Below are 25594 nucleotides of genomic sequence, written 5' to 3' on the forward strand. Positions count from 1 at the left end.
AGGGTGACCTGGGATGCTCTCCCCACCCTTCCCCCTCTTCATTCCCCGGAGGTTTGCCCCCATCCAGCTACAGCCCAGGCGGGGTTGGGGAAAGCAGGGGCGGCGCCGAGGGGAATGAATAATTGAAGTATTAGGGAGGAGGAAGAAGAGGAAGAAGAAGAGGAGGCGGGAGCCGCCTGCACAGGGTCCTCCCCAATCCGCACCCCACCCCCTCCGCCGCCCGGAAGTCGCTCCCCGCCTCCTGCTCCGCCAACATGGCCGCGAAGTCGGATGGAGCGGTGGCCGCGGCCGGCCCGGGGCCGGAGGAGGCTGCCGGAGGAGCCCGGGGCAGTGCAGGAGGGCGCGGGGAGGCGGCAGAGATAGCCGAGGGGCCCGGGGTGACGGGGGCGGGGGGCCCGGGGCCGCGCTACGAGCTGCGGGACTGCTGCTGGGTGCTGTGCGCGCTGCTCGTGTTCTTCTCCGACGGCGCCACGGACCTGTGGCTGGCGGCCTCCTATTACCTGGAGGGTCAGCACACCTACTTCGGCCTCACGTTGCTGTTTGTGCTCCTGCCCTCGCTTGTCGTGCAACTGCTCAGCTTTCGCTGGTTCGTCTACGACTATACGGATCCCGCGGGGGCCCCGGGACCCGCCGTCAGCACCAAGGACAGCGGTGCCGGCGGGCCGGTCATCAGCACCAAGGACAGCGCCGTCGCCTTCCGGACCAAAGAAGGCAGTCCTGAGCTGGGCTCCCGACCCGCGCCCTCCTCGGCCAGCACCTACCGCCGCCGTTGCTGCCGCCTCTGCGTCTGGCTGCTGCAGACCCTCGTCCACCTCCTGCAGCTCGGCCAGGTCTGGAGGTAGGAGAAGCTCAGGTGGAGAGAACCGAGTTGGAGGAGTGGGGGTGGTAAGGGGCTGACCGCCGCCCCAGTCCTTGTATGACCCTCCACGCCCCCTTATGTCTTGACCTCCGCCCCGCCCCGCCCTATTACAGTTCTGATTCCTTCTCTGCCGGCTCTTCACTGACCTCTGCCCTCTAGCTCTGACCAGCTTCAGTTCCGTCCTCTCTGATCTGGCTACTAAAGATAGGGAATGGGGCAAGAAGAAAGAGAAAGAGATCATCAGGGGTGTGTGAATGAGGCCCCAGGGCCAACGGAGATGAATATGAAGCTTGGAACAGGGCCCCAGGATTCCATTCAGCCCTGTCCTACTCCAGTGTACCTGAGTGCTGAGTCTGAGCCTGGGCTTAGGAAAGATCTCAGAAGTCCTTCCCTGCTCTCAAAGATTCTCAGTTTGGAATTGCAGTCCATTCCCAACCTCCCATGAGAAACAGAATTTGAGGCAACTAAATGAATATCCTCCCCAAACTTTTTGGACTTTGGGGAAAGGGTGTGCTGGACCCAGGTGAGAATGAGTCTAGCTCTTTCTGTTTCCTAAGATTTCTTCAGTGTCTCTACCCTTACCCTCAAAAGAAACAGGGCCATGGGGATATGGGATCTTAAATCTGAGGTTAGATAGCCACTAGCTGTTCTTTCATCTCAGGACAGTAAGACAAAACTGAGGCTTTGTACAGCAGCCTAATTCTAGGCTTCTTCCTTTGCCAGGACTGAGGGTGCCTGCTGAGCTGAGCTGAATTAATTGGAGACGGGGGGAATTCTGAACCTAGGGTTTCCCTTGAGTCTGTAATTCTCTAGTAAGTTGGGCTCTACTGTGTACTGACAGAATGAACTTGCCTACTATTTGAACTTAGGCAAACCCATCCTCCCTCCAAGCCTGTTTCCTTACCTGTGAAATGAGGGAGATTCCCTCTTTTTCTCATCTCATTGACTTACCATCACACTTTGTTACCTCTTTGGGTTGGTCAGGTGAGGAAAGGTCTTTGTAAAAGCCCTGCAGACTGTAACATGTTTTAGGAATACAACAGATTATCATGATTATCACAGATGTGGGGAAAACATGGAAAAAGTCAATGCTACTGGGAGTAAAGGGTGATTATTGCCGTTGTTAAGTTTATTCTGCTACTTGTTAACATATTCTGCTTAACTCAGTAGATTCAATTCTGGGCTGAGGGTTGGAAACAGGACTCCCAGGGTTTGTCCCAGCTGCTCACTTGCTGTGTCACCCTTATTATGTTGCCAAATCTCTTTCTGCCTTGGTTTCCCCATCTATGCTTTGCCTAGATGTTCTGTGTATTCCATTTAGCTTGCCCTGGGGGAAGAGGTGGGTGGAACACTATCCACACAAGGTGGTGTTATTATTATTAGCTTGACACATAAAAATATTCATGTCTACATCCAGGAACTAATCTGCATTTATCATTCTGTGCCCGAGTGGACAGATGGTGAAAGATATTTTTAGATTCTGAAATGGTAACTTCCTATTCTTGGTAGCCAAAGCTTCATCCCCCTTTCCCTTCAGCCTAAAGTGGGCCAACTGCCCCTTGGACTCACTGGCTACCTCAAAACCTCCTTCTCCCTATGCTCAGAATCTACTTACAAGGAATGAATACTTTTTTTTCTTGAACATAAAACTGAATTTCCCTCAAACAGAGCAAAAAATGACAACGGGGTGGGGGTGGGGTCTCAGGAGAGTGGCCGCAGATGGCTGAGAGTCCATTGAACTCCATGGTTTCTTAGATAAAAGGGCTAGCAATTTCTACTCAACCCTATTTGTAAAGTGAGGGGGTTGGGATGAGGTGATTTTGCAGAGATGACAAACTAATAGCTCTTGGATTGAACCTGGGCTACAGTAGTGTTTTGTCTAGCTTGTATAGTATTTCAAAAATTTAGAGTCCTCACTCTCCCATGGGAAAAAAAAGCATCGAGCAGTTCCAGGCCTGGAACAATTTAGACAGGATATTTGTGCTTCAGTTTGTCCAGTTCCATTCTCTTTGATCACATCTGGACATGAGACCCCTAATTTACAGGTCTGTAACAATTGTTTAATTAAGCACTCACTTTGCACCAGCTTATTGGTTGCCTTTTTACCTGCTTCATCTCCTGTATCCCTCCTAGGAATCCTGTAACATGGTTGTATTATCATTCCTACTTAACAGATGAGGGAATGGAGGCTCAGAAAGGGGACATCCTTGCCCAAGGTCACACAACTAGAGAGTAGAAGCGTTGGGACTCAAGACTCTCTGCCTTCAAAACCCAAGTTCAATTTATTTACCCTGCAATTCTGCCACTAAAGTGTCCCCCAAGCTCAAAGAATTATGAGTCTGAGATCCCAAGATTCCAGGATGATAGAAAGTCAGGGCTTCTGCTAGACTGAGATAAGAATGGGAAAGGAGGGGGAGGGAGTTGAACTATGTGGATAAGGATGGGGAGACAGTGCATATTGTCAGTAAAGTGCTGGATTGGGGGTAGTGTGGGGATCAGGAGACTTTATGCGGGTTTGTAACTAGCTTGCTAGGTGACCTTGGGCGAGGGCTCTTCCCACCTCTGGGCCTCAGTTTCCCAGTATGTAAAATGAGAATAATAGATTTGATGACCTTAAGAGCCTTCCCTTTTCTGGAATTCTGACTCTGGGTCTAGTTATCAGGGCCGAAGCCTCTGGGTCCCTGTCCCCAAAGCTTTGGATTCTAAAATGACTGAGGATATGGCTAAATGGAGGCAAATCCAGACGAGAAGCCACCAGGGTTGGTATTCCTAGAAACTAAGCAATGTGGGCACAATGTGTTTGCTTACCATGTGAAAGGTTCCCGCAAAGAACAGCTTCACTGTTCAGTGGGACTTGGTGCAGATGTTCTCAAGGGTGAAACCTGGGGTAATGAGGAAGGAGATGTGTGTGTGACCTGCAGAATCAAAGCTGGGGGATTGGTCAGTCATTTACTTCCTGAAATTTTGAATAAATTAATCCAAATAAATTACTTAGAAACCTAAAGATAATTTTCAACTCCTCATGCTTGTATGACACAACGCTCAATCAAAATTTGAATACTTTAAGGAGCTAGATAACATAGACCTGTGTCAGTACATGGGTTTCAGTCAAGGGGACAGTATGAGGCAAGCCTAGAAAAGATGAAGCTACTGCCCAGCTCCAGCTCATGGTCCCACGTGAAATCATGGACCAGGTGTTGTCTTGATTTCTCTTGAGAAATCAGAAACCGGGGGTGTTTTTTGGGGGGGTGGGGAGCTGAATTCTGCCAGTATTTAACTACTAATTAAGGTTTTTAAAAATAATATCAACTACATGAAATAAATGTGGGCCCCATCCTCCTTGTAACTTCTGGCCAGCTCCTCGCAGTTGATTGAAGTCCGTTGTTTTTCTGTTCTCAAACAATGGGTATTATTATTTTAAATGCAAAATGGGGCTCTGAGGTGGGAGAGGAAAGGAAGGAATTCACAGACACAGTTTACCCTCCATGCCTCAGCAGGCCCCATGTGAGGTGCTCAAGGAATGTGATCCTTTTTTTGCCCTGAAACCTTCCCCCTGGTGGCAGTTGATTTACCCATTTATAAGACAGGAAAGTGAGACTTGGAGAAGTCAAGTAACTTGCCCAAGGTTACCCATCGAGGTAGTAGGGGAGAGGTGAGATGTCCACCTACCTTTGTCCAGTTCCCAAGCCCAAGCTCTATCCCCGGTACCATCACACTGGCTGCATTAGAAGATTCCAGAGCAATGGCCCAGCACAGAATCAGATTGATCCCTGAGAGAACACACAGATCCTCTGGTCGGACACGAAGCTGGCTGTGGGTTGGACACCAACCTGTGTATTCATCCTTTTCTGCCCAGCATTCCTCCCCACCCCGCACAACCCTCTGAGCTGTTAAGCCACTCAGCACTGTTAAGCCAATTAAAGTCCTAACCCTGTCCACTCTGACCCCGTGGGCAGCAGAGCAGTAAGCCATGAATCCTGCTTTCCCTAATCTTAAACTCACTGGGCCCCAGCTTTGCCCAGATAAGCATGGTTTGTTAAGCCAATTAGTGGGAGATGATCTGGCATGGGATTCCTCTCAGGCTGTCAGGATCTGGGGACCCCAAACAGGAGGGAGAAGAAGGAAGGAGGCAAACTGGACATTGAAGGCCCTCCCTCTAACACCTCCTCTATGTTTAGGCCCCAGTATTTCTCCCTCTGCCTCCTCACAAGCTCTGCACTCAAGAAAAGTTTGGAAATGAATTAGTGACTTCCCTGGTGTGAAAACCAGGCTCTGCGTTTCCCCTCTGGGAAACTCTATTCTTCACATAATGGTTAAGAGCATGAACTCTGGATTCAAATGTGCTCAATTCAAATCATGACTGTACCACATTATATATGTGATCCTGACAAGACACAATCTCTCTGTGCCCGAGTTTCATCCTTTATAAACAGACCATAATTGTGTCACCTCTTGGGTTGTTTTGAGGTCTCACAAGATAATACACCAAGGGTTTAGCAAAGAACTGGCCCATCATTAAGTATTCAGAACCACTGGCAGTGGTTCATGCCATCAGCCTGAGCTTTATTCCCTGTGGAAAGAGGTTTGTTCAGTGAGTAAGTGGTCTGGGAGTGGGCAGGAAGGTAAGAGGGCCTAGAAGGCCCCTGAAGCCACAGGGACATGGCAGCTGTGCATTTAACCTGTAATCATTCATTCCACAAATACATGGAGTACCAGCGATCTACCAGGCACTGCTCTAAGTGCTGGAAATAGAGTGGTGAACAAGACAAAGTCTTGGCCTTCTTGGAGCTCAAAACTCTAGTAAGAGAAACCAATAAACAAACATAATATAATATAAATTACTTAATCAGTTCAGTTCAGTTCAGTCACAGTCGTGTCCGACTCTTTGCGGCCCCATGAATCGCAGCATGCCAGGCCTCCCTGTCCATCACCATCTCCCAGAGTTCACTCAGACTCACGTCCATCGAATCAGTGATGCCATCCAGCCATCTCATCCTCTGTCGTCCCCTTCTCCTCCTGCCCCCAATCCCTCCCAGCATCAGAGTCTTTTCCAGTGAGTCAACTCTTCACATGAGGTGGCCAAAGTACTGGAGTTTCAGCTTTAGCATCATTCCTTCCAAAGAAATCCCAGGGTTGATCTCCTTCAGAATGGACTGGTTGCATCTCCTTGCAGTCCAAGGGACTCTCAAGTCTTCTCCAACACCACAGTTCAAAAGCATCAATTCTTTAGCGCTCAGCTTTCTTCACAGTCCAACTCTCACATCCATACATGACTACTGAAAAAACCATAGCCTTGACTAGACTGACCTTTGCTGGCAAAGTAATGTCTCTGCTTTTCAATATGCTATCTAGGTTGGTCATAACTTTTCTTCCAAGGAGTAAGCGTCTTTTAATTTCATGGCTGCAATCACCACCTGCAGTGATCTTGGAGCCCAGAAAAATAAAGTCTGACACTGTTTCCCCATCTATTTGCCGTGAAGTGATGGGACCAGATGCCATGGTCTTCATTTTCTGAATGTTGAGCTTTAAGCCAACTTTTTCACTCTCCTCTTTCACTTTCATCAAGAGGCTATTTAATTCTTCTTCACTTTCTGCCATAAAGGTGGTGTCATCTGCATATCTGAGGTTATTGATATTTCTCTCAGCAATCTTGATTCCAGCTTGTGCTTCTTCCAGCCCAGCGTTTCTCATGATGTACTCTGCATAGAAGTTAAATAAGCAGGGTGACAATATAAAGCCTTGATGTACTCTTTTTCCTATTTGGAACCAATCTGTTGTTCCATGTTCAGTTCTAACTGTTGCTTCCTGACCTGCATATAGGTTTCTCAAGAGGCAGGTCAGGTGGTCTGGTATTCCCATCTCTTTCAGAATTTTCCACAGTTTATTGTGATCCACACAGTCAAAGGCTTTGGCATAGTCAATAAAGCAGAAATAGATATTTTTCTGGAACTCTCTTGCTTTTTCGATGATCCAGAGGATGTTGGCAATTTGATCTCTGGTTCCTCTACCTTTTCTAAAACCAGCTTGAACATCTGGAAGTTCACAGTTCACATATTGCTGAAGCCTGGCTTGGAGAATTTTGAGCATTACTTTACTAGCATGTGAGATGAGTGCAATTCTCCAGTAGTTTGAGCATTCTTTGGCATTGCCTTTCTTTGGGATTGGAATGAAAACTGAGCTTTTCCAGTCAGTTACCTAATATAAACATAATATTTAATAAAAATATAACAGAGTATAAAATATAATGGGTCAAGATATTGGTAAGCCCTAGGGAAAAAGTGAAATGGGTGAGAGTGTAGTCCTTCAAGATAAGGCGGTCAGGGCAGTCTCTGTGAGGGGTGGGCACGTGGGCAGAGGGCTGAACAGAGTGAGGGGGAGTTGTGTGGACATCTTGGGGTGGGTGTTCCAGGCATAGGAAAGGAGCAGAGCAAGAAGAAGTCTCTGGGGCAGAGGAGAGAGCTGAGGGGAGAGTGTAAGAAATGATTGTGGACAGATTGGCTGGGGTTGGACAACACAGGGCCAAGCGGAGGTTTGGGGTTTTCACTCTGCACAAAGTGGGGAGCCCAGGAGGATTTGAGCAGAGGAAGAACAGGATCTGGACTTAGGTTTTACAATGATCACTCTGGCGGCTGGATGCAAAATGGACTGGAGGGAGCCCAAGGTAAGTCCAGAGACCCACAGAGAAGCTGCTTAATGATTCAGGTGAGAGAAGATGGGAGCTGGACCAGGGTGGTAGCAAAGCAGGGAGGGACCTGTTTCAAGCATAGCAGACAGGACAGCTTTTCTTCTTTGGTCAGTTACCCTATTGGGGCCAGTTAACATTTAAGGACTCATACTCTGGAATCAGCCGTATTACCTGTGTCTGCACCTTTCTGTGATTTGGGGCAAATGGTATAACTTGTCTGTGCCTTAACTTTCTCATCTGCAAACTGGACATTCTTCCTAACAATATCTATCACGTGTGATCTGGAGGAGTAGTGAATTAAAGAATGTATGTGTAGCACAGGACCTGGAACACAGGAAATGCTCAATTCTCAGTAACCATTACTATTTGTAGTATTACTTATAAAACAGGTCAGGAGTTGGATTCCACAGTGGTTTTCAAACTGTGTTTCACCTCTTACCATCATTTCAGTCTGAGCATCTCAAGTTTCTCTTTTCTTGATATGATGACTGCATTTCTAAGATTTTGTTTTGACAGCCCTACAGCTGAAACATGTTTTACAACCCCTTGAACTCTGTGACTATCCTCAAGGTCCCTCCCTGCTCTGACCTTGCAGGGTTGTTGCAGTCCAGCCTCACCACCCACCTCCTGGGAGACCCCTCTCCAGGATGCTCTCCACCCCACCGTCCTCCCCTCTCTGCCCAGCTGGCAGCAACAGGCCATTAGAGCAGCCCCTGACAGACACAGCGGCGGCAGTTGGGCCCAGTGTCCCCTGTTTGATCTATAAAGACCACACAGGAGAAGCCCTGGGGGAGGAGGGAGGGCTGCCAGGAAATGGCTTTGAACCCCGGCAGCTGGGGCGAAGGTCCCTAGGGAGAGGAAGGAAGATGGGCTGGGATTACTCTGGCCTCTCCATTCACCACTCAGCCTTTGTAAGGGCCTCGGAATTCTTCCCTTGGGAAATCCTATCAGCCTCCAGTCCCTCCTCTCCCCAACCTACCCCTCCCCATCCTGCCTCCACCTGCAGCCAGAATGATAGTTCTAAAGCTCAGAGCTGATCCTGCCATTCTGTAGCCAGAGGGCCAGCCCTGGCTCCCCTCTGTCCGTGGAGCGAGTCTTAGTAGCCTGGTGTCAAGCCCCTTACCTCCTGCCCTTTCATCTCCTCAGCGCTCTGCCCATCCCCAATGCCCACCCCCGATAAGCCACACGCTCTTTTCCTTCGTGCCTTGAGCAGCTGCCTGCTCCCCTTCCTTCAGCAACACCTCCCTCGCCCTGCATCTTCCACCCAGTGAAACTCTGCACTCCCTTCAAGGCTAAGCTCAAATGCTACCTCTGGGCAATTCCCTGACAGTCCAGTGGTTCAGGCCCTACACTTCTACTGAAGAGGGCACAGTTTCCATCCCTATTTGGGGAATGAAGATTCTGCATTCTGCAAGTGCAACCGGAAAAAAAAAAAAAAAAAAAGCCACCTCTTCGGAGTAGCTTTCCCTGAACAAACCCAACATGTGCCACTTTCTACCCCTCAGACCCCAACTCCCACCCCCTCAATCAGACAGACTGTTGTTTGTTCTTTCATCTAAAATGGCAATTGCTTGCTTATTTTGTCTGTTTAAAAAGGAGCTGTATGCGCTCGTTGAAACTTCAGGCAGCACATGAGAGGTCCAAAGAAGACTGTCCTTGCTCATGATCTCTGGGGGCTGAGAGGTGGGGTTAGGAGAGACTTTTCCCTTATTAACTAGGTATTTCTTATATCACTTGAAGATTTTACTCTGGTTTTTAATTAACCAAGAAATACATGTATACATTTTACCCGTACACATTTAAAAAACATATTTGTAAAAAAAAATGTTTGTAAAAAATCAGATGTTATTAAAAATTATAACTATAATTTTAGAGATTTAGATTAGACCATTCCTCTTCAATCCTGTCAGGTTGGGAGTGTGATAATGTAGAATAAGGACTGTTGAGCCCAAACTCTGACTCTGCCACTTATGAGCTGTGTGACCTTGAGCAAGTCACTTAACCTCTCTGGGCCTGTTTCCTTATCTGTGAAGTGGAATAATAACATGCCTCTACAAATGGCCCTTGTGAGGGCTATTGAATTAATATATGGAATTTGCTTTGCACAGTACTCAAAACATCATACGTTCTCGATTAGTGTTAGCTAGAGCTATTGGCTTATTGTTACAGATATGGAAGTTGAGACACAGAGAGGTAACAGCCTTTCAATACATAAGTAGCAAAGCCAGTGCATGGGAAGCCACGCAGTCGGGCTCCCAAGCCGACATGTGTAACTACCAAAATATACTGCCTCCGACTAGTTAAGTGTATTCGTAGAAAACAAATAATCATTTATTGCTTTGGAAAGAGAAAAAGTCAGAAAAGTATTTTTAAAATTTTATTTTAATATAAAATACCTACTGTTAACACATTTTGGGTTCTTCCTCTTAGACTTTCCCCCCAGGCACAATTACTCATTCCTTTTAGCCCCACTGTCCTGATCAGATTCTGTTGTGATCCTTGCCCACCTGGTTGGTTTTCTTACCAGATTACAAGCCCCTGGGGAGTTGAAGCCTCGTTCATTCTTCTCTCTGTCCCCCATGGTGAGTGACTCCAAGCAGATCCTCTGTTACTGTTGGTGGCCTTGTACCCTGCCAGCTTTGATGAGGTCCATAGGAGATTCTTGTGGCTTCCCTGGTGGCTCAGTGGTACAGAATCCTCCTGCAATGCAAGAGAAGCGAGTTCAATCCCTGGGTCAGGAAGATCCCCTGGAAGAGGGCATGGCATCCCACTCCAGTATTCTTACTGGGAAAATCCCAAGGACAGAGGAGCCTGGCAGGAGCTATGGTCCATGGGACCACAGAGAGTCAGACACAACTGAAACAACTGAGCCTGCACTGGAGATTCTCAGAACATGAAGTCTGTTGAAGCAGGGTTTGCATCTGTGGCTGACGTGGGGAGTGCTAAGGCAATGTGGGAGCGCTTCCCTGTGTAGACATGACGCTGGGGTCTGCTTAGGCCTTCATCTGCAGCTGCAGCCTCCAGACTGTCAGTGAAGAAGTGCAGGCTCAGGGCAATACATATGTATTAGTACAAGATACAGTAGGAGCAACCCTGGGGCTGAGTTCCCAGGAGGATGCACGAGCGGCTGACTTAGGAGACAGAGGAAGTAAAGTTCCTTGTATGCAGTAAGTGCTCAATCAATTTTCACATGAACTGAATAGAATCTTGAAAATCAGAACTTTTCCCCCACTTAATATTCTGGGTTCTTCCTCTCTGACTAAAAGTTACTATTAGTAATGTGACTTTTTAAAAAATTTATTTTCCATTGGAATATAGCTGATTAACAATGTTGTGTTAGTTTCAGGAGTATAGCACAGTGATTCAGTTATACATATATATGTATCTATTCTTTTTCAAGTTCTTTTCCCATTTAGGATATTACAGAATATTGAGGAGAGATCCCTGACTTATACAGTAGGTCCTTGTTGATGATCTCGTTTAAACATAGCAGTGTGTACCTGTTAATTTCACACTCCCAATCTATCCCGCCCCTCATCTTTACCCTCTGGTAACCAAAAGTTCATTCTCTAACTCTGTGAGTCTTTTTCTAAAATCAGAATCTTGAGCAAGACATTTCACTGCCTGGGATTTAGCTACCCCATCTGTAAAGTTCAGCTGGGGCCTTGGGAATCCTGGATGAGTTTTCCCAGGACTCAGACAAGAAAACAAAGTAGCTAAGAGATTGGAGCAGTGGTACAGCCCATGGCACCGTGGCTTCCTCACTAGGTGACCTTGGGCAAGTTTCCCCACCAGCTGGAGCTCTAGTTGCATTGTGAAATGGGATGATAAAACCCACCCCTTAAGGTTCTTGTGAAGATGTTTTGAGGGACTTCCCTGGTGGTTCAGTGGTTAAGACTCCACACTTCCAAAGCAGAGGACACAGGTTTGATGCCTGGTCAGGGAACTAAGATCCCACATGCTGTGCATCCAAATAAATAAATAATTTTTTTTTTTTTTTAAGGAACCATCATTACCTTAAATGACCACATTCACTTATTTTAAAAAAAGATGTCTTGAAATAATATAAATGCATGGGCCTTAACATACTATATTCTCAGAAAATATTTACCACCAATTATTATTGGCCTAAGTAGCAGCCCATCCTACACTCTTAGTAACAAAACAGGGGTTGGGAGAAGGGCATCAAGGGACCTGAGGCTCACTACCTCTCACCACCGGACCTCTCTTTCAAGGAAGGAGACTTATCTGTGACTCAGAGGATAGGTGACAATAGGTTAAAGGGAGGCAGAAGCTGTTTGACAAGAAGGAAGATCACCTTGACAATCAAACTGCCCCTAAGCAAGCGGGTTGCCCCAAGGGAGTGAACTCCACGTCGCCAGACATGGATGCAGACAAAAGTGGCTGACTTTGGCAGGGGAGCTAAGCAGGGCCTCCTGTCTTCAGTTTGGAGGATAAACCAGTCATCTCTACAGCCCCTCACAGTTCTGAGTCTGTGGATCTGACTTGAGGGCTTTGTGACACTTATCTGCCAGACCACAGGTTGCAAATCAGTGGCCCAACAGCAAGTCCAGCCTAAGACTGTGTTCATTTGGCCCACATGGTATTTTTCCCCTTCCTGTTTAATGAAGCTTTATTATGGAGATAATTTAAGTATATAAAAGCAGAGGGAACAGGATAATGATTCCTCCATGTACCACCAGCCTGTTCCAAGAATGATCAACTCCTGGCCAGCACCATCTAAAAGAACTTTCTGCAGTGATGGAAATTTCGTGTGTGTGTGTGTGTGTGTGGTATCATTGCATCCATAAATATTTCAGTACATCTAAAAAATAGACTTTTAAAATTTAACTAAAGTAAGTAATACTGTCACCATACCTAAAAAAGAGATAATAATTTCTTTAAAATTCATATGGTAGCTTTAAAATTAGTTGCCAACATTTCCAAATTGAGTTTTGTTTCGTTTTTTGTTTTTTTTTTTTGCATAAGTATCCTAATTCCCAGCTTTTCTTGAAAAACTGAAATTCCAGCCATACTGGCCTCACATTCTCCCTTCCCACGGCAGCAATCAATTGGAGCTGAGGGACAGCAGCCTCTTTAGACAGGACACCGCTCTATTATTCCCCAGAGTCCTTAATAATATCAGCTCGGCCCCTCTACCATCTAGGATCCCTCAGAACAGACAAACAAAATGGTGCTCTTTCCCTGCCTTGATCTTCAAGCACCTTCAAATGTCACCTGGAGACCAGGATCTAACTCCCTCTCCCTCACAGGCTCACATCATCCCAATGTTGCACAAGGGTTTCAGGAAAAGGGGGAACAACGAGACTTGGGTTAGAGTATGGAGTCCTGGGTTTTAGTCTCTGCTGTGTACCCATTTCACAGATGGGGAAAGTGAGGCCTCAAGAAGGAAGGAGATCTGGCTGTGCTCAAACAGTGAAGGACATGAGGCAGGAACCTGGTCCCAAACACTTTGCTGAAGAAGAGCCACCTGCTTCTCTGCAAGGCAAAGAGAGAAGCACTGGTTGGGAGCTGACTTCAGTGGGTGGGTTGAGAGAGGGTCTCAGCTTTTCAGCCGGAGCCTAAAATTAGTGGCAGGGAGATGTTTGGCCTTATCCCAGCAAAAAAAAAAAAAAAAGTGCTGTGTCTCTGTAGGGGGCTGCTAAGGAGGAAGGAGACAGCCTAGCTCCCAGCACCATACGAAACGGGAGCCAAACGTGTAAGATCGCATCCTTTACTGACATTTATGACTCATTTGGCTGCCAACTCCAGGAAGGTCCCATTTTGCATCCTTGCAGGAGCACACAGCATTGACGGGTGGACAGATGGGGTGGGAGCGGCGAGGCCATTGCCCCCAAGAGCGTACTTGGCCACAGTGCAAGTGAGGTAGCTATATAATTGGAGGCCCAATGTTTCCCAGGGAACATACAGATCACATCTAGGTCCTCAGCTTGATCCGTGTCCTGCAGTGAAATGGGGGAGTTGTCCATCCCTAACCTGAGGTGCAATTCTGATGCTTCTGGCTATTGACCCTGGGCAAATCACTTCTCTAAGTGCCTGCTAAACATCTCTGAGGTTCATCCCTTCTGTCTGGGCCATCCTCACCTCTCACCTGGTACCTGGCCTCCCACCCTCCACCTTTGCCTCCCTCCAATCTGTTCCCTACAGCCAAGGTGCTCCCTCTAAAATGCAGACGTGCTTTCTCACGTGATCTTCATCCTCTTGTTTAAAACCTCTCTTTGGCTTCAGATAAAAACTAAATGCTTCACCATGGACCCCTCATCCCTTGCTTCCTCATTTCCTTTTCGGGAGCTATAGCCGTTCTGACTACTTACTTCTCCCTCCCAACTCAGGACCTCTGCCCATGTTGTTCTTCTGCCAGAAACCCCCTTTCTTCCCTTTACCTGGTTAACTCCTGTGCCTGCTTCAGATCATGGCTCAGTAGTCACCTCCTTCAGAAAGCCTTCCCTGACTGCCTCACTCTTCCCCAGCTGGGCCCTTCTCTAATAGCACTGCCTTCCTCAGCGCTGGAGCACAGAAGCTGGCTGGAGCATGTGTAGAAGCCACAGAATGTCTGTTGTTTCAGGTTTACATGACAATTTCATTAATGTCCAGGTCCCCCACTAGACAGCACCCAACGAATCAGGTCTGTCTCGCTCCTGAGAGTGCTTAGTACAGCTCCTAGCATACAGTAGGTACTCAAAAGTGCTGGGTGAATAAATGTCAGTGAACCTCCTATTTTCTGAGACTCAGTTTCCTCATCTGGAAAATGGGGATCATGCCCACAAAATGTCATAAGCTGCACTGAGGATGTTAGCAAAGTACCTACAGAAGGTCTTCGGTGAGTGGTTGTTATTTTCTGGAGAAAGGTAAACGCCCCAGAGAATACCTTGTCCTGAAGGAAATTCCCTGGCCCTCTGTTCTGAGGACAGATTCAGTCAGCACCAGGGAAAGTCAGCAAGGAATAGGTTTCAGCTCCACCAGAAACTACAAGACCTCCTCTTCTTGCTGGAGCCTCTGAGTGTCTGCTTCTTAAGACTTCTTATTGGTTGAGTGCTCTGCACTGGGCTGGGCATTTTATACAAATCACCATTTTCTTTCCTTTTTTTAATGTTTATTTATTTATTTTATTTCTGGTTGCCCTGAGTCTTCATTGCTTTGTGCAGGCTTTCTCTAGTTGCGGCAAGCAGGGGCTACTCCTTGGTTGTGATGTGTGGGCTTCTCATTGTGGCGACTTCTCTTGTTGCAGAGCATAGGCTTTAGGCACGCAGGCTTCAGGAGTTGTGGCACATGCGCTTAATTTCGCCAAGGCATACGGAATCTTCCCAGACCAGGGATCGAACCCATGTCCCCTGTGCCACCAGGGAAATCTCAGCACTTTCTGATTTCATAGCTACCCAGAAAAGGTTAGCATTGAGTGGAGGGCTTCAGAGAGGGACACAACTTGCCCAAAACTACACAGACAAGAAATGACGGCATCAGGATCTGAACCCAGGGCTCCCTGACTCTCAAGATTGACTCTTTCCCTCTGCGCTTGACAGCCTTCAATTGGGGGCTAATAAAATACATTCATACTCCTTATTCACCCATTCAAGAATTCAACAAATATGTACTGAACATTAACAATGTGCCAGGCACTTGTGGCATAGCAGAGAAGAGGAGCACGGTCCCCACACTCATGGAGAGACAGACAAGAAATATGTAAGCAAGTAAATTAGATCATCTCCAGTTGTGATGTATATTATTAAGAAAATAGGGTAACTTGATCAGAAAGTGGCCAGAGGGGCAGAAGTGCTTTGGAAGGCGGGGCAGGGAGGATCTGGGAAGGGCTCTCTGAGGAGGTGACACTGAGCTGAGATGGAAAGAATGAGAATTTGCCAGGTGTTGTTAAAGCCCTTTTTAAGCAGAGGCCCTGAGGCTGGAAAGAGCTTGGGGTGTTCACGAAGAAGCAAGACCAGTGTAGCTGGTGACGGGGGAGATGGGGAGGGTAGAGGGAGATGAGGTCCTAGAGGTGGGCAGGGGCTGGATCACACTGGCCCCCAAAGATTATGGTGAGGATTTTATTCTAAGGGGGGTAGGGAGTGACATGACCTGATGGAGGATTTTACAGAACCCCTCAGGCTGCTGTGTGAAGTATATGGTCTAAGAGGGCAAGGTTGGAGGGAAGGAGATCAAGGTGGACAGAGGCTACCGCTGCTTGGCGTTGGGTGGCTTGGACCAGAGAAATAACACAGAAATGGAGAGAAATGCCTGGGTTCAGGACACAGCAGTAGGGTCTTAATGTTGTCAGAACTAGATTGGTGGGGAGATGGGCCTAATGAAAACTCCCTGGGGCAAACAAGAATCAGGTTACTGGGACCTATTTTATAGGAAGACTAAAGCCCACAGAGGGGCTGGACTTTCCCAGAAAGACCCAGCCTTGAGCCTGGGTCTCCTGACTCTCCAACCAAAATTGTTTCTTCCCCCTCAGGTTTCTCTAAACCCACCTAATTCCAGACAAAGCTTTTAGGTCCAGCCCCGTCCGACATGGGTCCTCCCGGACAGCACTCTACACACCCTCCAGGCAACCAAAGCATCTTCCCTGGAGTAGGGGCCCATGGAGAGCCAAGTCTGAGCCCTCGGTCTGGCGCGAACTTGCTGTGTGATTTTATACAAGTCACCATCCCTTTCTGGGTCTCAGCTTTTTCATAAGGATAGTAATAGGGATACTATCAAATAAGGATAGTAATAGCGTCCACTCCAAAGATTTGCTGTGAGGAATGGATACTGTATAAAAAGCACAGCCTGTCATACAGTTGGTGCTTAATAAGTGTGAGCTATTATTGTTATTAATGCCTGCACACTATCCCCACACAGACTGCCAGAGCGGCAGTGGGCTCAGTTGGTCCAATGCTCCTGTTCCTTCCCATCAGGCTTGCCTGGTCACCCTCTGGAGCCTGCAAGCCGGACCCACACTGAAGACCAGAGAGCCGGCTGTGCTGCAGGGCTGTTCCTGGATGGAGCAGGAGCGGGGGAGCCGCTGGAAGCTGCTGTGTTTTTTGGCCCAGAGCTGTGAGGGGGCGTGGAGAGGGACGAGAACACACACTCGGAAACACCGAGATCGACAGATGGAGGCGCCGAGGATGTGAGAGACGCAGACAGACAGAGAGAGCCCTAGAGTCGGGAGAGGGGGAGCAGGCAGGGGAGGGCGGCCGGAAAACTGGCAGTCACGGGAGCCACGAGCTGAGCAACAGACCAGCAGATGGACCAAGCCACGGAGAGACCGAAAGACAGACGGACCAACAGGCAGTAGCCCCAAAACAGCCAGAAGGACAGACAAAGAGCAGACCTGGTATCCAGGGGACAGACAGTCTATCCTGACATCCAAGGGACAGAGAGACAGACAGGCTGACTGAGGACCCCAGGGCCAAGCTGGCTAGTAGACGGACATGGCATCTGAAAGACTACGTGACCTACAGTCCAAGGACAGGTGACCCTGGCTGACAGACAAGTAGATGGATTGACAGTAATGCAAGAACAGACACATAAACAGGTTGACCCTGCATTCACAGGACAGACACAACAGGCTGATCTGAGCCAGAGATGGAGACAATGACCCACAAAGAAGTGGGACTGAGGACCACAGAGAGACGGGTCCAGGCTGACCATCTGCACGGAGACTGAGGCCAATGCCAGCAACCCTGACTAGTGCCAGAGACTCGGGGTAACCCAGGAGCGCAGGAGACAGAGAGGGTGACCCTGACACCGGGCCCAGAAGCTTCCGGGCTACTCCAGGATGTGGGATCCCTCATCGTCCTCCCTTCTGCCTCTTAGAGAGGAGCCCTCAGTGCTGCGGGATGCTGGGCCTGGGGAGAAGGGAATGAGCTCTGTCCATCTCCTGCCCAGCTGCCTGCTTGTGGTGGGGGACAGCCTTTTGGATCCTTGAGTGGAGGGACGTCACACTTCCACTGCTGATTTCTCTTTTCTCCAGGCTTGCTTGTTTTGCTCCCAACCCCAGTCTTAACTATAAACACTTACTGTTCCAATTTCCTCCCAGACAGTCTTCTTCTCTGAGCCCAAGACTGGGAGTCAGCAAATTAGATCTAAAATAAGACTTCTGAGCACCTGTTTCCTCACCGGTAAAATGGGGGTGGTAGAAACTGTCTGTTAGGTTCCGCGCACACCAGCCTCAGGCAGTTTAAGGCTGTGGGGAAGGGGGGATGTCAGAGTTAGCGAGGAACATCAGGGAAGGCTTCCCGGAAGAGGAAAGACAGATATTCCAGCTCTATGCAGACTCAGGCCAAGAAGCCCCAGGGCTGCCGAGGTCAGGAGGGAGATGCTTGCAAACACTCATGCACATGTATTCATTCATCAAATATTTATCGAGTGCCTACTACACGTACCGATGCTGAGGATACAGTGGGGACCAAGACGGATGAGGTCCCAACCCTCAGTGAACCACAGTAAATTAATAAATAAGATTGTTTCATAAGGTATGTTAAGAAGAAAATGACAGAGTGACATGAGAGATGAGAGGGATTCAGCAAGAGTGGAGGGGCTGACATGGGATGGGTGGCCTGGGGCGCCTCTCTGAGAAGGTGACCTGGGAGCTGAGGAAGAGACCTGGGAGTCACAGGAGGATCTGGGGAAAGGGGGCTCCAGGCAGAACAGGCAGCAAGTGCAAAGGTCGGAAGTCAGGAACAAATTGGGCTGGGTTCCAGGAACCTCTAGGGCACGAATGAAACAGTGGTTTGAGATGAGGTAAGAGAAACAGGCAGGACCAGATGGTTTCGGGCCTGCAAGCCAAGGGGAGATGCTTGGATTTTACTCCAAGTGGGAGGGAGGCCCTTGGAAGGGTTTGAGATGGGGAATAACATGATCTGACATGATTAGTTTTTAAAATATTCCATTGGTTGCCATGTGGATAATGGATTACGGCAACAGGGTTGGGGCAGGAGGCGGGGGTGGGGGGCAGGAGTGAATATAGGTCTGAGAAAGCAGAGGATAATGATGGCCTGGACCAGGTGGTGGCAGTGAATGGACAGACTGAGGATATGTTTTGAAGGAGAGCAGAGGCACTGCCCCAAGTCTGGATTTCTTTCCCCGAGACAGGATGTCCTGCATGGATGGCATCAGTCCCATTTGTGGTGAACTTCTTCCACATAGAATGGAATTGGGTGGGCTTCCTGGAGGAGGTTTTAAGGAAGGCTGCTAGTACGTCAACCACATTTCAATGAAAAGAGAGGCTGCTTGGTGATCAGGAGGATCCAGAGGCCTCCACCTAGCATACGCTCCCCCTCTCTATGTGCACATTCCCCTACAGTTTACAAATGTTCACAACAAGGGGTGAAATGAGGCTTAGAGAGATAGAATATCCAAGGCCACACAGCACTCAGGGCAAGGGCAAACCCCCAAACCCAGCATATCCACCTTGCCTCCTGATCCTCCCAGTGGCTATGATGTAGACAGGAGGGCAAGTGCTGGCCCCTTTCTAGAGAAGGTAAAACTGAGGCCCAGGGAAATTAGGTTACGTGTCCTGGGCTGGGCTGTTTTAAGACCTTTATTGTCCCTACATCAATCTATCAAGCATATTAAAATGCAGCCATATCAAACATCAAGTGTAAATTATATATAATCAGATGAAAGCCAAATTGCAGTTGACTGGCTGATATGATGTTCTGTTTTGCAGACATTTAATTAAACATTTATTAATTTTGATTCTACAGTTTTTCCCTGTGTTTTAGAGCCAATTTCTCCCCCTGGCTTCAGACGTTTTCCCAGGCCCATGAAAACCTTGCAGGCCTTTGGCAATGTGTTTAGTGCAGACTGGAAGGGACAGCCACGGTTTTTGGTCCTGTTGCCAAAAGGGGCAGAATGAGGCTAAACAGAGACCCTTTTATCCCCAGGCTGTAGCATGATCTTTCCATGCTCCCCGCTGACCCAATGTTCTTGGATCTCAGAAGTCTTTCTCTTCCCCTCCTGCTTCCTTGCTCCAGCCCACAGCGGCCCTGGGCTGGGTGAGCCCTTTGTCTGCGGTTCTCTGGGGCATAGGTATTGGGAGCTGGCACGGGAGGGGGCAGGAGTGGGCGGGGAATTGGGCAGGCAGCCTGTCAGTTGGTGATGGATGCTGGCCGGGCCGGGGCCTCCCTCATGCTGACCTAGGCCAGGAAACAGATGGTCTTCCAGCCTGAGGGAAACTTCCAGGGTGTTGCCCTCCCCCAACTCCCCAGGCCCCTTCACATTGGACCAGCTGGTCTCTCCTTCCTGTCCAAAGCCAGAACCACAGGACTGGGAGAGGGAATGGGGAGCAGGGAGACAGAGGCTGGGACACCTGGTGTGCACTAGGGGGCCTCAGAAGCTCTGGGGGTCATCTTGGTCTCTCTCTTAGTTGCCCCCACTTCTGGCATCTCCAGCTCTGTGCTCAGCCCCTTCGTCTGTGCCCTGCCTTAACTCAGCCCTGTCATCTCATGCCTGGACCAAACCCCAGCCTCACCTGGCCTTCCTCCAAGCCAACCTTCCAGAGTGAGCTTTCTAAGCCACCGAGCTGATCATATCACCCTTGATTCTGGGACCAAATTCAGATTTAGAATGAAATATGAACTCTTCATTCCAAAAATTCGATGCCCTTCATAATTCTAGTCTTCCAAAGGCCCTGGAAAACCCTTACTTCCAGGCCTGGCAAAACACTGGCCATTCCCCTAAAAAGCCATGTTCTCTTGCGCCTCTATGCCTTCATGTCAGTTGGATCTTCCACATGGAATGCCCTTCTGTGCTTTCTGTATACCTTCCCATGCTTGCTTTAAAACAGATCAAATGTTTCTTCCTCCAAGACATCTTTCCTGACCCCCTTCCCCAGCTAAAGTTATCCATCTCCTCTCTGAGTTCCACAGCATCTTAGAGCCTCTATTTCAGCTCTTAGCTTATCTCTCTCTCTCATGTGACTATGAGATACTTAAGGCCACAGGGCCTAGCACACAGCAAGAGGTCAAGATACCCTTGCTATGTAAGTGACTATTCTAGTTGCAGAGATCCTTGCGGGGGGCGGGTGGTGGTAGGCAGGGGTCCAAAGAATAGTAATCAGAGGGAGGCAAATTTCTGCTCAATCAGAAGAAACCCAGTTTGGCTCTTGAGCTGCTCAGAACTGAAGGCTCTGCCTCAGGAGGTAGAGTATCCCTGTTCTGAGAAGTATGTGAGCAAAGGGGTAAATGCATAGGCTGGGAAATGCCAGAGGGACTCCAGTGCTGGACGGGAGAGTTAGACTGCGGGGCCTTTGCAGTTCTTGAGTCAGATTCTGAGGGAACAGCCTCTTCCCTCTCCTCACTGCCATCCCATAGCGTGTCACACTGCAGGCACGTCTACTCCACCCATTGGTCCTGGGAAGACCAAGGGATCGGAAGGCGAGCCGTATATGGGTGTTTCTGGCCATGTCTTGGGGGGACACTTTGGGTCCCAGAATATTAGCTCTGAAAGGATCTTCAGCGTCATCAACGCCATCCCTCTTGTTGGCAGATGGCAATGCTGAGCCCCAGAGAGGGCCACACCATTGCTCAGACCAGGATACTCATTTGGGGAAACTCTGGGTTTTAGCTGAGCACAAATTCCAGGGAGCACTGTGCTTCCTCCCTTGGGCTGGTGACACATAGTTGACTACAGAATATCCTGGAAATGCCAGCACTTCACATGTGGGAATAGACCCCCAGATCCCTGGCTCCCTGATTCTAGATTTAGGTGATATGGCCATCGAATCTGGTGGGACTTTCTCCCCTGATCTGGGGGAATATGACTCCTAGGGGAGCCATCTCTGGTTTCAGCAGAGGGCACACCTGTCCTGTGCTTCAGAATTTGGGAGTTGAGTTTGCCAGGAGTGAAGCTGCTGGGCAAGGAACCAGGGCCGGGATCTGGTGGACAGGTCCTTTGCCGCCCTAATGGGCACTGCACTTAATAGTTGCAAAGTCTCTCATCCATTTAATCGTCACAGCCACTTTAGGTGGGATCAGCTAGGATTCAGAGAAGGTCTTCTTCAAAATCACCCAGCAAATTAGAAACAAAGTCAGGAATTGAAGTCAAGTCTTCAGGCTCCCTTCCATACCTTCTACAGGGTCACCAGAGTTCCATTCAGTTAAACAAATTTGCAGTCCTGCAGCCAACATGGATTGGCACCTACCATGTGCAAAGAACTGAGGGTGTAGCAGTTAGCAAGCCAACCGGTCATCCTTATGGAGTTCAGTCTGGGGCAGATAGATCCATAACCAGGCAGTTATAACTCCCCGTGACAAGTGCAGTGCTTGGAGGGATGCTAGAGAAAGCCCCTCACCTCAGAGCAGGGTGGTCAGCAGAGGCTGCCTGAAAGAAGTCATGTCTAATAGCTTAGCCTTGGATGAAAAGCAAGACTTGTCTAGGTTTAGGGCTAGGGTGGGGATTGAAGGGCAAGGCAAGGTGTTCCATGAAGATGAACATGAGCATCGTGAGCATCTGTGATGAGTGCAAAGCAGGTGGAGCTGTCAAGTTTGTTGTGAGCAGTTGGAACCAGAGGAAGCAGCCAGGTTTCCAATGCCAGGGGATCTCTGAGCAGCTTCCCTATAGGGAGAACTGGGTGCTCAGAGGTGGGGTTGGGGGAAAGGTCAGGAAGCTGGCAACAGAACTGAAGGCTGGTACCCGAACGGTGCCTGAACCTGTATGTGGGCAACTCTTTAGGGCTTACAGTGAGAGGCAATGTTGTCTAATGGTTAGATTTGAATCCTGGTTCCACTACTTCCTAGTTGTGTGACCTTGGACAAGGGACATAACTCTCAGGACCTCAGTTTCCTCATCTATAAAATGGGTACAATAATAGAGCTAGTGTAAACTCAGGGTACAGTGTCAGGAATCCTGCAAAGAAAGCAGGACCTAACTCGTCACAGCAATATTGTGATGTTGATAATGCTGTATGAAAGGCTTGCTGTGTGCCAGTGCTTCAAGATAGTGAACCCATTGGGAACAGCTCTGTTTCGTGATCCTTTTGCTATGTCCGTTTCCCCTAGGAAGCAAGCTGAGAACAGTAAGTGACTTGCCCAGGGCTACACTACGCCCCGGCCCTTTGCACTTGCTGACGAGGGCGAGGGGCTGGTTGGGAGAGGGCGAGGGGGCCGAGCGTGCGCGAGCCCAAGGTCCTAAGCACCTCGTCCTCCCGCAGGTACCTGCGCACTATGTACCTGGGGCTGCAGAGCCGCTGGCGCGGGGAGCGGCTGCGGCGCCACTTCTACTGGCGGATGCTGTTCGAGAGCGCCGACGTGAGCATGCTGCGCCTGCTGGAGACTTTCCTGCGCAGCGCGCCGCAGCTCGTGCTGCAGCTCAGCCTGGTGGTGCACGAAGGCGGCGCGCCCAGACTGCTGCCCGGTGAGCCCCGCCCCGCGCCTGCGCGCCCCCAAAGCCCCGCCCCCGAACGTCCCCAAAGCCCCGCCCCCGGGGGCTCACCTGTCTCCAGGATTCAGAGGACGGCGTCACTGGTCCGCTCCCGGGCTTAAGGCCCCTTGGGGAGGCCCTGTCCACTCCCGCACCCTTGGCCCACTCACTGTCCGGGTTTTAGAGGCCCTGCCCCTTCTCCTCTCCCCATCTTCCGGGCCTCTAGAGACCCCCCACGTCTCCGCCAATGGCCCACTTACTCTCAATGTTAGGCGACACCTACGCCCCCCCACTTCACCTCCTTGCCTCCTCTCAGGGCCCCTCTCGCCCTCCCTTCCCCATTGCCAGGGCAGACGAGACTCCACTTCTGCCAAATCCAGAGAGGCCCCTGACCCCATCACCACACTGCAGGCTCTCAGGGAAGTTCCCTGTCCATTTCTTTCCCTAGACTGTCCCCATCCCAGCCTGCATCTCCTGGGGACCGCTCTGCTTCAGACCCTCTCAGTCACCACCCGTTTCCAGAGAGCCCTTCCATCCCATCCCTGGCTGCTCTTCAGCCCCCTTGGAGACTCCTCCCAGGTTTTGTCCTGGTCCCCAGGTAGTCACCCCACACAGCCACCTTGCTGAGCTGTGCTCACTCAGTCGTGTCTGATCCTGTGAGACTTCATGGACTGTAGCAAGTCAGGCTCCTCTGTCCATGGAATTTTCCAGGCGAGAATATCAGAATGGGCTACCATTTCCTTCTCCAGGAGATCTTCCCAACCCAGGGATTGAACTGGCATCTCCCAAGTCTCCTGCGTTGGCAGGCGGATTGTTTACCACTGTGTCACCTGTGTCAGGGGAAAAAACCACATTCCCTGTCTCCCTGGGGCTCCCACCCAGACTTTGTCTGACACATCCTCAGTGTTTCAAAAGACTCTATCACCATCTCTCAGGTGCCCCGGACATCCCTTGCCCAGGGCCCCGGGCCCCCATGGAAACTTCCCACTTGGCATTTTCTTCCCATGCCCTCAGCTGTGCTCAGCTTGGATATTCCTTTCCACGCCCCAGCCTCATCCTGGTGGCCTATAGCTTCTAACAGTCCCCTCTGGCTCTCCATTCCCTAATCATGACCCTGCCTCTTCACCTCCTTTTCACTCCCAGAGTCCTGGACCCTATTTTCCCACCCCCCACCAAGACCCCTGCACCCTAACAGCTCCCTACTAGAGACCCACACCTGGCCCTTACAGAGATCAAAATCACCCACCTCCCCTCTCCCTTGGTGTCCCCACCCCTGTGGAAGCTCCTAACCCCACCACTCTCAGCCCTACATCCATGTTCTGGAAGACCACCTACCCAGACCCTCCCCACACCCCTCTTGATTTAGAGCCCCTGCCCCCGACACCTCCTCAGAACCCTACTCCTGACCCAGACCCCTCCTCCTTTCCCCAGACCCATCCCTAACCCAGCCCCCCACCCCCACCCTCTCTCTACAGCCCTCTCCATCTCCGCCTCACTCGTGTCCCTGGCCTGGACGCTGGCCTCCTACCAGAAGGTGCTGCGAGACTCACGGGACGACAAGCGGCCGCTGTCCTACAAGGGCGCCGTGGCCCAGGTGCTCTGGCACCTGTTCGCCATCGCGGCCCGCAGTCTGGCCTTCGCGCTTTTCGCCAGTGTCTACAAGCTCTACTTTGGCATTTTCGTCGTGGCCCACTGGTGCGTCATGACCTTCTGGGTCATCCAGGGTGAGACGGACTTCTGCATGTCCAAGTGGGAAGAGATCATCTACAACATGGTGGTGGGCATCATCTACATCTTCTGCTGGTTCAACGTCAAGGAGGGCCGCAGCCGCCACCGCGTGACCCTCTACTACTGCATAGTTCTGCTGGAGAACGCCGCGCTCACCGGCTTCTGGTACTCCAGCCGCAACTTCTCCACCGACTTCCACTCGCTCATTCTGGTCTGTGTGGTGGCCTCCAGCTTCGCGCTGGGCGTATTCTTCATGTGTGTCTACTATTGCCTCCTGCACCCCAACGGGCCCATGCTGAGCCCCCAGGCCCCTGGCTGCATCTTCCCTAAGGCCCCAGGGCCCTGTGGCCCACCAGCCGACGCTGTCACAAGTCCCCCCAGGTCCCTGCCCAGGACTACAGGCCCTGAGCGGGATGGGGCCTCTGTGGGAGGCGAGCGTGCGGGGACCCCCACGCCACCTGTCTTCCAGGTGCGGCCTGGCTTGCCTCCCACACCTGTGCCCCGCACCTTGCGGACAGAGGGGCCTGTCATTCGGATTGACCTGCCCCGGAAGAAGTACCCCGCCTGGGATGCTCATTTCATTGACCGCCGGCTCCGGAAGACCATCCTGGCACTGGAGTACTCCTCACCCACGACACCCCGCCTGCAGTACCGGAGCGTCGGGGCCTCCCGGGAGCTGCTGGAGTACGAGAGCACGGTGTAGGCCAGAGTTTCCCATGAAAAGGGATGAGCTTTGGCTGATCCCACATCGACCACAGTGTTGAGCCCAGAACTGAGGGCCACCAGCTGAGGGCGAGTGGATCTGTTGGTCCAAGGGTAGAGTGGCCCCCATCACTGGGTTCTTTCTTGGGAGGGGACAGCCTAGTGGAGCCCCAGCCCTCGGTCCTGTTTTCAACCCTGCGGCCCATTTCCTAAACTCTTTGGAACCAGGGCCCAGGGAACCAACTGGTGCTACGCTCCTC

General features: G+C 50.2%; 1 protein-coding gene across 1 annotated transcript; it reads left to right on the top strand.

Annotated features, from left to right (window-relative positions):
- Nucleotides 1-254: 254 nt before the first annotated feature.
- On the top strand, nt 255-25335 carry XKR7 (XK related 7). Its single transcript, XM_068987923.1, has 3 exons — nt 255-838; nt 22696-22898; nt 24380-25335. The coding sequence occupies exons 1-3, from the start codon at nt 255-257 to the stop codon at nt 25333-25335; spliced, it is 1743 nt and encodes a 580-aa protein (XP_068844024.1).
- The last annotated feature ends 259 nt before the right edge of the window (nt 25336-25594 follow it).

Source organism: Capricornis sumatraensis, chromosome 15 (genome assembly GCF_032405125.1).
Source record: "Capricornis sumatraensis isolate serow.1 chromosome 15, serow.2, whole genome shotgun sequence".
Classification (NCBI taxonomy): domain Eukaryota; kingdom Metazoa; phylum Chordata; class Mammalia; order Artiodactyla; family Bovidae; genus Capricornis; species Capricornis sumatraensis.